The 11,956-nt window shown below is 42.4% G+C and overlaps 2 protein-coding genes across 2 annotated transcripts; both read right to left on the bottom strand.

Moving 5' to 3' along the window:
• Positions 1-636: 636 nt before the first annotated feature.
• LOC117330208 lies at positions 637-1,389 on the bottom strand. Its single transcript, XM_033888430.1, has one exon. It carries the CDS (start codon positions 1,387-1,389, stop codon positions 637-639), a length of 753 nt encoding a protein of 250 aa, XP_033744321.1.
• Positions 1,390-1,631: 242 nt separating this feature from the next.
• On the bottom strand, positions 1,632-3,119 carry LOC117330207. Its single transcript, XM_033888429.1, has one exon. The coding sequence runs from the start codon at positions 3,117-3,119 to the stop codon at positions 1,632-1,634; it is 1,488 nt and encodes a 495-aa protein (XP_033744320.1).
• Between the last annotated feature and the right edge of the window lie 8,837 nt (positions 3,120-11,956).

Raw genomic sequence — 11,956 nt, 5'->3', positions numbered from 1 at the left:
ACTGCCATAGGCCCAAAGGAGTATGAGAGACATGGTTTATAAGCATGTGATGATACGAGGACCCCAAAGAGGGAATGTAGGGTATGAGACACCTTTATCCCCAGCGCCACTGGGAGAATATGACATAATTGAGAAGATATACAGCAAGTCATAGACAAATTCTGGCAGAATGCCTCAGTATCGAATACAGTTATTGTCCTCAGAGGTATTTAGGTGTAAAAGAAAACAGGGTACTAATGTCAATGACTAGTAAACATTTAGTTCGGTTCTGTATCCCAATTCAGAATGTCCAGATGTAATCCTTACAAGAATGCTGGCCTGCATGGCTACAGAATGTGTTCTGTTACCTTCGTTTCTGTTAGTTGTTGAGTATGAGGGCCGTAATAGTACCGTTTAGATATACTCGCCCTAAACGAATACACACATATATCCAATCTGAATGGTGACAGATAAGCACATTTACACACATATAAATCCAATGGAATATGCACATAAATCCTGTGTGAATGATGACAGATTAGCACATCAATATACATGTTAATCCAGTGGAATAATTAGTACTCATTATAGATATACTCGCCCTATAAAGAGTACACACTTAGACTCCTATGAACACAGAAGGCAGCCACTAGGTTACTAAGTATCAGGTGAAATCTTGCACATTTCTGCTTGAGCTTTCCGGAGAATATGATGAGGGGTACGGATGTATCGACAGTAGCTATCCGATTGCCAGCGTCCAAGCACTTTGATGAGGTGATCGGGGACATCTGACTGGGCGGCAGTAGTTGCGGCTCCTATTCTGAAGGAATGTCCTGTGTATAGTGAATGATTTAGACCTAGTCGGATCAAGGTCTGTCTTAGTTTGTCAATGAAAACATGTCGAGTCAAGGCAGCAGAATGAATGGAAAATAGGGGGTCCGAAGGACGACAACCATTCATGAATCTTTCTGTTAACATTCTGATGACAGCGGCTACAGCACATACATGGTGATGGGTGCGGAACAGGTGAATGGTGACTCCTTGACGAAAGGGGTCGGTTTTGGACGCCTTGAGGCGCAATGTCATGCTGTTACTGTCTGGTGCTACCTGAATGTCGCTGATACACAAGTGAATTGAAGAATCAAATGTGTTAGTGGTGCATGTGAATTCTCCGCACCGTAAGAATGCGAAGAAGGCCACACAGCAGGCAGCCTCCATAGTAGTGTCTGTGGCAGGATCGAAAACACCCTGTCGAAATGCTGAGCATAACTTAGACAATATGTTGAAAGTTATGGGGAGTCTAGGTTTTACCGGAGTTCCCTGTAGTTTCTTTAATCCCCGTAATATGGTCTGGAGTCGGTAAAGTGGTAACCCATGAGTATTCACAAGCGGGTTGCTGAGCCCCTGCATAGTACAATGGAACTTAATTCCGTATAAATACAGCTTAATTGTAGAATATTTCAATCTGAGGTTATGATAACAATGAGTCACGAAGAGTATTAATAATTCTTCTGTAACGTTGGTAAACACACTTGCTTGGTTGTTTATACCATTCATGAGGATGAAGTTCTTGAAACAGGAAACACCTGATGTGTATGTAGTTCTAGTCGAATGAGCCACTGCAGCATTCCATAGGTCACGCACTGCTGGTTCTAGTATAGAGGCACATTGTCGTAATCCGGAATGGGATTTTGGCTCTTCTTTGCTGCTGGTGCCAAGTCGTGGAACCGGTCCATCTGGAAACGAGATAAGGCATCAGCAATATTATTCTGTTTTCCAGGAATATGCACGGCTGTGAGAACGAAGTTGTGGATAAAGGTACACCAAGTTAAACGTCGCATAAATGGCATGATATAAGCGCATTTAGAACGCCCTTTCCTGATGATATCAACAGTTGCTTGATTGTCACAGTGTAGTCTAATTCTGAGACCTGACCACTTGTGTCCCCATATCATACAGGCCAGTACGATAGGATATAATTCCATGAAAGCAATTGACATTTCAGAACTGTTCAAGGATATTTGATGTGGCCAGTGACCGTGGAACCACTGACCGTCATAAAAAGCACCAAATCCAATTCCTCCGGCTGCATCTGTGTAGAGATTTATATCGTGAGCTAATGTTGTCGTCTCCTGCAGGAAGACTGAATTTCCGTTCCATTGATCTGTGAAAGTATACCACATAAATAAGTCCTGCTGACAGGCCCCAGTAAGTTGTACATGATGATGCAACTGTTTGACTGAGGCGGCAAGATTTAAGAGATAAGATATAAACGAGCGTCCTTGAATGATCACCCGACTAGCAAAGTTCATATGTCCCAAAAGGCTTAATAGTTCGCGCTTTGTGACCTTTTTGCGTTTACAGAAAGATTTGATTGTTTGAGTTATTCTCTGCACTTTATTTGCCGGCAGGCGTGCTTCCATGTTACTAGTGTCCAGAGTGATTCCTAGAAACTCTAAACTCTCAGATGGACCCAATGTTTTGTGAGGAGACACTGGAATATTGAGTGCTGTAAAAACCTTGGACAAAATTGCCATTGTTCGTTCAGCTACCACATTTGGTCTGTCGATTGTAAGAAAGTCATCCAGGTAGTGAATTATGTATTCTATCTGATAGTTAGTTGATAAAATCCAACAGAGAGCGGTTGATAAAAGGTCAAAGATCTTAGGACTGGAACGACACCCAAAAGTGAGTTTGGTATAAAAATAGTACTGTTGTTTCCAGCATATACCGTAGAAAGGCCAGAGTTTTGGAGAAACAGGTATAAGTTTAAAGGCATCTGTTATGTCAAGTTTACACAGCTTGGAGTGTCTTCCTGTATGCTGGATTTGATTTATGGCGTCATCAACACTAATGTACGACAATGAGTATTCCTCTTTAGCAATTAATTCGTTGATGCTGTTACCTTCGGAGTCATGGGGGGCAGAAAGGTCCACGATTAGACGTTTCTTGTCAGAGTACTTCCCTGTCGCTATTCCAATTGGGTTAATCCTGTATATATCAAAAGGGGGTTCTGTATAAGGGCCAATTAAGAATTTCTTGTTAACTTCGCTAGTTATAAGTTCATCGACTATGTCTGGTTCAGAAGTGGCACTTTTTAAGTTCTTGCAGATTAGAGATGTCTCTGGTAATGCAGACATTCCAGTGTCAAAGCCGTCTGATAATCCAGAAATCAAAGACTGCACAAAGTTCTTATCAGGGTGGTTTTCTAGTTCTCTCTCCAATGCTGCTATATTGATAGGAGTTGACGCCTTGAAATCCTGGAGGTTAGCCTTTTGTCATTGTTTAGCTGATTCGTTGGTTTTATGTGTTTTAGCGGATTTAATTGAAGATTTCTTAATGTGAAGGTAGGGGCAATTGTCACGGTTACAGCCATCTTGGTCGTTGTAATTGTTGCAGACCTCTTTACCATGGTGAATGACCCTGGTCCTTCCTTTACTGTCCGTGTTGCTGTCCCCATTCCTATTGTTTCCTTTATGGTTTTTTGCTGATGATCCTAGTCCATTCAAAATGAGAGGACAGAAGTCTTCGGTATGATTCATGTTGTTGCACAGTTTGCAGCTGTTACTCCGAAATCCGGAACATATCGTGGTGTAAAGTTGATTGTCCCGAATTGCCCAGTTGACCTTAATGCCACGCTGGTGTAATAGTGCTGCGGCCCTAGTGGCGAAAGCTTTATGGTATTCATAGAATACAGGACCAGGGTATGTTGTGGCTAGTTCTACTATGTCTCGCTCGTAGATGTCTAGCTCCTGTCTGCGATTAGGGTAATATTCGCACATGATGCTCCTGTATATCGAGAAGGCCTTGACAAACTCTCCGAGGGTGAGAGATTTACATAGACGTGGGTCTGTTTGGAGCGGGACAGTACGCCCCCCAACTTCAGTGAATCGATTGTAGCGAGTGCAATCATAGTCATAAGATGGCAGTAATAGTAGAGCTAAGTTGACGTCCTTACCTTCTATTATCTGCTGGCGTATGGCTTGAGGTATGACTTCTATTGATGGCAGAGATTCTGATGAAATTCCTGTCTGTTGTAGAAGGATAGCAGGCTGAGGCACATAATTGTTTGGTATGCCTCCTGCTACGGCTGGGGGCTCTAAGGTCGGTGAGGTTGGTGAGGTTGTTGAGGTCGCAGTCAGGACATGACCTGGTACAGCTGGGGCCTGTCCCGCTGCTACTGTATTTTGGCACAGTATTAATTGCTCCAGCCTGGTAACATGTGCTTGTAGAGCCTTCATTGCCTCATTTGATGGGAGATTCCTGCTGTGGTAGCCAGGCTGTGTAAGGTCATTCTCAGTAGGTGGTGTAACATCACTGTTACCATCACTAACACTGGTATTATTTTCTTTGTACAGTTTGACCAGCATTGTTTTTGTAAAACCACATGGTGGTCTGATGTTCTGCTCCAGCAGTCGTGTCCTTAGTTCACCTATAGTCCAGTTTTCTGGCTTATTAGGGTCCCAATTGCTGTCATTACCGCCTGTCGTACTGACAGCAGTATTAAGAGTGTCATTAATGTCTTCAGGTGCCCTTCGTTTGCGCCCACGAGGTTGACCTTTTCCACGTCCTGACATATCTTTAACTGATGAGTGTTTTAGAAGAATGTCTTGCTGAGGATGTAACTGTTAAGTTGTGACAATTTCGGTGAATGGATGAAGTTGTAGCAGTCTCTGATGAGAGGCCAACAAAACACAGAGTTTTGGAATATGACTGTTTGTTCGAGCAGTTAGAACAACAATGGCAATTTGGATAGAATTTCTGAGGAGAAATTGACATTAGCCATGTGACCGAGTGTGGTCTTCTGATTGGATCTCTTGACATCCTTACCTTGTTAGTAAGGGGCTGTTTAATTAGAATATGTAAATTAGGTGCAGGAGTGAAACCTCCCTTCATAGATAACCGTAGGGTCAGGGAGGTCATAGATAGAGCCAGACTGGTCAAGACTGAGTGATAAGGGTAATTAGATTCCCCCAAGATGATATCTGCATGCAAGTCTTATCTGTGCCCATTACATTCAGACTGGGAAGTTGCTTTGATAAGGTTTGTTTATCTGAGAGACAGAGAACATAGAGACTAGCAGGTGCTTTGAGTATATATTTGCACATGTGTGCAGTTGACAAGCGGACATGAGATGTCCTTTGATACAGTTATTTAGCCTTGGCATGACCTGTACTGGTCAGCAAGGAGGAGCATAAATCTCCAAAAGCTTCAAGTGAAGCCATGCAGTATGTTAAATTGACTGTGTTTGGATGACAGGCAGGCCCCATATCTGCTGTGTAAACCTGCCTAATATTTAATATTAGACTTTAACTAGAAAACATCTACTTTATGATCCCTAGTAACACATTTTAACTCCGATAGAAAACTGCGGTCGCATTGTCCGACGAGACATATCTAGTTGTGACGCCAGCACATCAGTCACGGATCATAATCATTAGATTCTTTTCAAACAACAAATAATAACCTAATAAAATCCTCACGAAAAACGGCAATGTAGTTTGTTACAACTTGCCCTCAATTCCTGGCCATATTTCTTGCGTATTCTAGCGACATACAAATGAATATGAAACTGCGAAAGATCGTTGGTTTAATTTCATCAGACATAACCGCCATTTTGGACGACTAGTGATGAGTCACGTGACAGCTGAAGTTATCTCGTGGAATGCTCGGGTGAATTTGACTACGTAAATAGGGTTGGTTTAAGGCTTATATATCAAGTCCCTGGGCCTTTTGGTTATTGAAAAGAAGTTGTTTAAATGAAAAGTTGACGCCGGACGGACGGCCAGACGACGGACGCCAAACCACGGCATAAGCTCACTTGCCCTTCAGGCAGGTGAGCTAAAAACCATACCACATTGGATTAAATCACAGTGTTGCAAATCTTAAGTAATGAAGCATAGTTTTAAGAGCTAAAATCATGTGAATTTTAGCTCACCTGGACCGAAGGTCCGGTAAGCTTATGCTATGGTGCGGCGTCCGTCGGTCAACATTTGTTTCAAATTGCTAATAGTCAAAAAGTTCTTATTGAATTTTGACCAAATTTGGTCAGAAACATCATTGGCGGAAGGGGATAAGATTTTGCATCAATGGTGACTCTGACCCCCAAGGGGCCTTAGGGGCGGGCCCAATAGGGGAAATTGAGGTAATTGAGGGGTGGAGACACAACGTCCCTCTAGGTAGAATTCGGTACTGGTCTTGATGAAATAGCCGTGGATCCTAGTAGATACCGAGGTCTCACATAAAATCCAGGTAGTAAGTATAGCAAGAGTGAGTCCAACACTGTGTTTCTTCCAAACATTTATTCCTGCAGTTGTTTACATGTTTCGACTGTTAGACAGTCGTCATCAGAACAACAATACATAAAAGTGACGTCTTAGATACGAGTGTACATGTAAATCAGAAAATGATGACATCATAATACAAAATGCGTGTACATGTGATTGATAAACAATCGGTGATTTTGGCGCGAACTTAATATCGATGTTGCAAAGCAATATCAACATGATGTAATGTAATATATAATTATTTGGGAGTAGATAAAGTACAGTGAATATACAGGTAACTAAGAATAGATACACAGTTTGTAAGGTTATAGGCAAATAGTGTATCAAAGTCCCGTAGACCACGTATTACGTGTCAATATGAACATAAATGACAGGAAAATTATAGACTCTACATATAATGACAATCTAGATATTATGTACAGTTTATATCCCGCAAAAACATATATTTACATTTGGATGGCAAAGCCATGATATAAACAAACTAAACATTTGCAGTCTATGAGAGTATAACTGACACCCAAAGCGTGACACCATTCTATGCATAACTGACACCCAAATCGTGCATTCGGGTGTTATTCATACGCGACCGGATCCCCCGGAACTACTTGCAACCAATGTAAACAAATGGCATCTTATCATTGCCCATCATGCTATCGGATAGAGTACGAGACCAGAAAACAAATCTTAAAATGTAAAACGAAAATAAAGGTAAGAATGGTTAACAATCACGAAAATGGAAATAAAACAAGATTTAATAAACACATATGTTGACAGATATTTGTTCCGGGGCCAGAGTGGAAAATCATTACACACCACATTGTTTGCGCGCCACCGCCATCCAGTTTTTGAATGACAAAAAATTTGAAACCCGACACATCATGTTTATGTCAAATCATAAGAACGAGGCTTCTCTCCGGTCGTACAATAGAACAGTTTCTTCTTCACAAAAGAACGCATCAAGTGGTGCATTACCGTGTCTAACGCATCCTAAACTTGAAACAGCCATGGTACCCGTCACAAGCAACGTTGTCTCTGAAGCTCGTCTAACTCCCTCGGCCACTGTCACTTCTCTCATTGGTCGTATCCCTGACACCGGTGCTGTTGTAGCTACTATAAACTGTAATCAGGTTTCCATGCAATCAAAGAGCATGTTTACATCTGTTTTTTTTTTTTTGGCGAATTCCACTTTCTCCCACTGCACATTCAACTTCCATAGCTAAACTCTGTCAATGCTGTCAGCCGTTGCGTGCGCGTGGTGACGGGTGAAATTTCCATCCGCATAATTGTTCCGGATGGTAAATTTAAAAAAAAAATCCGAAATCGTTAACAAACTGAATAATTCATCCGTATATTCTGAAAAACTGACTACCAATATTATTGATATTGTTATTAAAATATCTGATGATGTTTTCAGTATTTTTTTAATGATTTCCACGCACTATTTTTTTAATTTTTTTTGCCAATCAGCACGTGAATCACAATAGGCTGTTCAATTTGTTGACCTCTGACAGTGGAAACGTCGGTAAAAGTCAGATTTCAAATTATAATGAAAATTAAAGTTGAAATCGAAAAGAAACTAACATAGAAAACGTAAATATAAGCATTAAACTGTCTTTTTATGGATTATATGGTCTATATAGACCATATAATCCATAAAAAGACAGTTTAATGCTTAAATAGAGTTCAGTTAACGTAGTGGATGTATATACAAGTTTGTTGGGAAACTTGATATAGTTAATGACGTATGTTAAGGCCCGAGGGTTCTGTTGTTCCCATAATGGCTATGTACGATTCCTCGGTGCGTAGTCTGATGTTCAGGTTCGCTTCCTTTTTAGCTAAATTTTTAACCTATAATACTGATGTCTTGTTGGCTGTGATTGACACTCGTGAAATGCCGTGACACTGGTTTGTATTTGTATTTGTCTGATATCAGCAAAGTGTCCGTGAAAACGTTCCCTGATGCTGTTAGATGTTTGGCCAACATATTGAATCCCACATTTACGGCACTGTATTAAGTACACGATGTTAGTGTATAGCATTATTTGAGGTTAACAAACAAAAGGAACGTAAACATCATTTTGACATTTGATCAAATCCAACCAGGTGGGCGATACAGGCCCCATGGGCCTCTTGTTTTTTGTCCGGTGTATTGCAATTGTGTAAGCTTACCATTTTCTTCATTGCTGCTGCAACTGTTCCAGTCATAAACACATCATGTCCATCTGCTTTGAAGCTGCATGTCTCAACCATTACTGATTCCATTAGCAAGCTCCCTTTGGAAATAGCCTGAATGTCTGACATGCATTGGTTGTCTGCTGCCATCATACAATATTGTATACAAAAAATAACCTACAAAATTGTTATGTAATTCATAGTTTAGGTATATGTGCAAACAAAATTATATCAAAATGTAAATGATGATTAAAACTCAGACATGATGGTAAATAAAATGTAAGTTTCATCCAATTTAATTCATTTGCTGCAAATATACTCTACAAAACATTTTTACATGTTTCCATATGATGTCCTGTAAAGATAAAGCCATGTGTTTGTTACTGTACCACTTTGTTACTGTATCAATGTAATAATCATACAGAATGTATTCAAAGGATAAGTATTTATATTTACACTGAATATGCAGGCTTCTCAATGTAAATTACACACCAATGATGCATGTAAAAATATGACAAACACAGTTTAATTAAATTAAATAAAATATGCAATCTACCTTCTACCTGTGCCATTCCAAGAATTAGGCAATGCAGCAGGTCTTGTTAAAAACACAACATTGTCCCTAAGTTATGGTTCCTGTCATATGCCTCTAACCTGCAATTGATATGCAGCAATACACTTGAGACTTACAATTATGTAAAAACATGTACGTAATAACTAATTTGACAGCATAGTTTTCCAGATAAATTATTCTAAGTGTAATATGCAATAGACCACTCGATGAATTATAATTTGTCAACTAGGTTCTAGTAGGCCCACTTAGTGCCTACTCGGTGCCCTGATAGGATCTTACAGGCCTACGCATTATTCTTATCCCCGCACAGAATCATTACGATGTCAATTAACCTAACAATGGATAGACTGTATTTATTTGTGTTATGAGAATCATCTAACGATTTTATTGTCAGGTCTTGACATCACATGTCCAGTTGTTTCACTGTCGTGTTGACAGCTCGTTCTCGCCATTGACTTCCTCTTCCACTTTTTATGAGTAAACCTATAGCTAACATAATGAAAGATATTCATATGCACAAAATATCAAAGTTTTCCTTTCAATCAAATCTGCTTTCCTCCCCCGCAATATTGCACCATGCTTTGCTAATTCCAATTTCAGCTGCTCAACTTTCCAACCATCATACGCCATATTGTTTATGTTTACGTGAATACCAACTAAAACAAGGGCGCCCCCTAGTGACGTCGTCCTTATATCCGGCCTATGTATCTGTCTGACGACCATCCATCAGTTATCGTCTGTCCGCCCGTCGTCCTTATATCCGGCCTATGTATCTGTCTGACGACCATCCATCACTTATCGTCTGTCCGTCCATCGTCCTTATACCCGGCCTGTGTATCTGCCTGACAACGACCATCCATCAGTTATCGTCTGTCCGTCCGTCGACCTTATACCCGGCCTATGTATGTCTGACGACGATCATCCATCAGTTATCGTCTGTCCGTCCGTCGTCCTTCTATCCGGCCTATGTATCTGTCTGACGACGACCATCCATCAGTTATCGTCTCTCCGTCCGCCGTCCTTATATCTGGCTTATGTATCTGTCTGACGACGACCATCATCAGTTATCATCTGTCCGTCCGTCGTCCTTATACCCGGCCTATGTATCTGTCTGATGACGATCATCCATCAGTTATCGTCTGTCCGTCCGTCGTCCTTACATTCTATGTATCTGTCTGACGACGACCATCATCAGTTATCGTCTGTCCGTCCGTCGACCTTATATCCGGCCTATGTATCTCTCCGACGACGACCATCCATCAGTTATCGTCTGTCCGTCCGTCGTCCTTATACCCGGCCTATGTATCTGTCTGACGACCATCCATCAGTTATCGTCCGTCCGTCCGTCGTCCTTATACCCGGCTGACGTATCTGTCTGACGACCATAAATCAGTTATCGTCTGCCCGTCCGTCGTCCTTGTACCCGGCCTATGTTTCTGTCTGATGACGACCATCAGTTATCGTCTGTCCGTCCGTCGTCCTTATACCCGGCTTATGTATCTGTCTGACGACGACCATCCATCAGTTATCGTCTTTCCGTCCGTCCGTCGTCCTTATACCCGTCTGTCGTCCTTATACCCGGCATATGTATCTGTCTGACAACGATCATCCATCAGTTATCGTCCGTCCGTCCGTCCTTCCGTCGTCCTTATACCCGGCCTATGTATCTGTCTGACGACGACCATCCATCAGTTATCATCCGTCCCTCCGTCGTCCTTATACCCGGCCTATGTATCTGTCTGACGACGACCATCCATCAGTCATCGTCTGTCCGTCCGTCGTCCTTATACCCGGCCTGTGTATCTGTCTGACGACGACCATCCATCAGTCATCGTCTGTCCGTCCGTCGACCTTACACCGGGCCTGTATATCTGTCTGACGACGACCATCCATCAGTTATCGTCTGTCCGTCCGTCGTCCTTATATCCGGCCTATGTATCTGTCTGACGACCATACATTAGTTATCGTCTGTCCGTCCGTCGTCCTTATATCCGGCTTATGTATCTGTCTGACGACCATTCATCAGTTATCGTCTTTCCGTCCGTCCGTCGTCCTTATACCCGTCTGTCGTCCTTATACCCGGCATATGTATCTGTCTGACGACGATCATCCATCAGTTATCGTCCGTCCGTCCTTCCGTCGTCCTTATACCCGGCCTATGTATCTGTCTGACGACGACCATCCATCAGTTATCATCCGTCCCTCCGTCGTCCTTATACCCGGCCTATGTATCTGTCTGACGACGACCATCCATCAGTCATCATCTGTCCGTCGGTCGTCCTTATACCCGGCCTGTGTATCTGTCTGACAACGACTATCCATCAGTCATCGTCTGTCCGTCCGTCGACCTTACACCGGGCCTGTGTATCTGTCTGACGACGACCATCCATCAGTTATCGTCTGTCCGTCCGTCGTCCTTATATCCGGCCTATGTATCTGTCTGACGACCATACATTAGTTATCGTCTGTCCGTCCGTCGTCCTTATATCCGGCTTATGTATCTGTCTGACGACCATTCATCAGTTATCGTCTGTCCGTCCGTCGTCCTTATACCCGGCCTATGTATCTGTCTGACGACGACCATCATCAGTTATCGTCTGTCCGTCCGTCGACCTTATATCCGGCCTATGTATCTCTCTGACGACGACCATCAATCAGTTATCGTCTGTCCCTCCGTCGTCCTTATACCCGGCCTATGTATCTGTCTGACGACGACCATCCATCAGTCATCATCTGTCCGTCGGTCGTCCTTATACCCGGCCTGTGTATCTGTCTGACAACGACTATCCATCAGTCATCGTCTGTCCGTCCGTCGACCTTACACCGGGCCTGTGTATCTGTCTGACGACGACCATCCATCAGTTATCGTCTGTCCGTCCGTCGTCCTTATATCCGGCCTATGTATCTGTCTGACGACCATACATTAGTTATCGTCTGTCCGTCC

Source organism: Pecten maximus, chromosome 6 (assembly GCF_902652985.1).
Source record: "Pecten maximus chromosome 6, xPecMax1.1, whole genome shotgun sequence".
NCBI lineage: Eukaryota > Metazoa > Mollusca > Bivalvia > Pectinida > Pectinidae > Pecten > Pecten maximus.
This window is presented reverse-complemented; position numbering and strand designations above follow the sequence as displayed.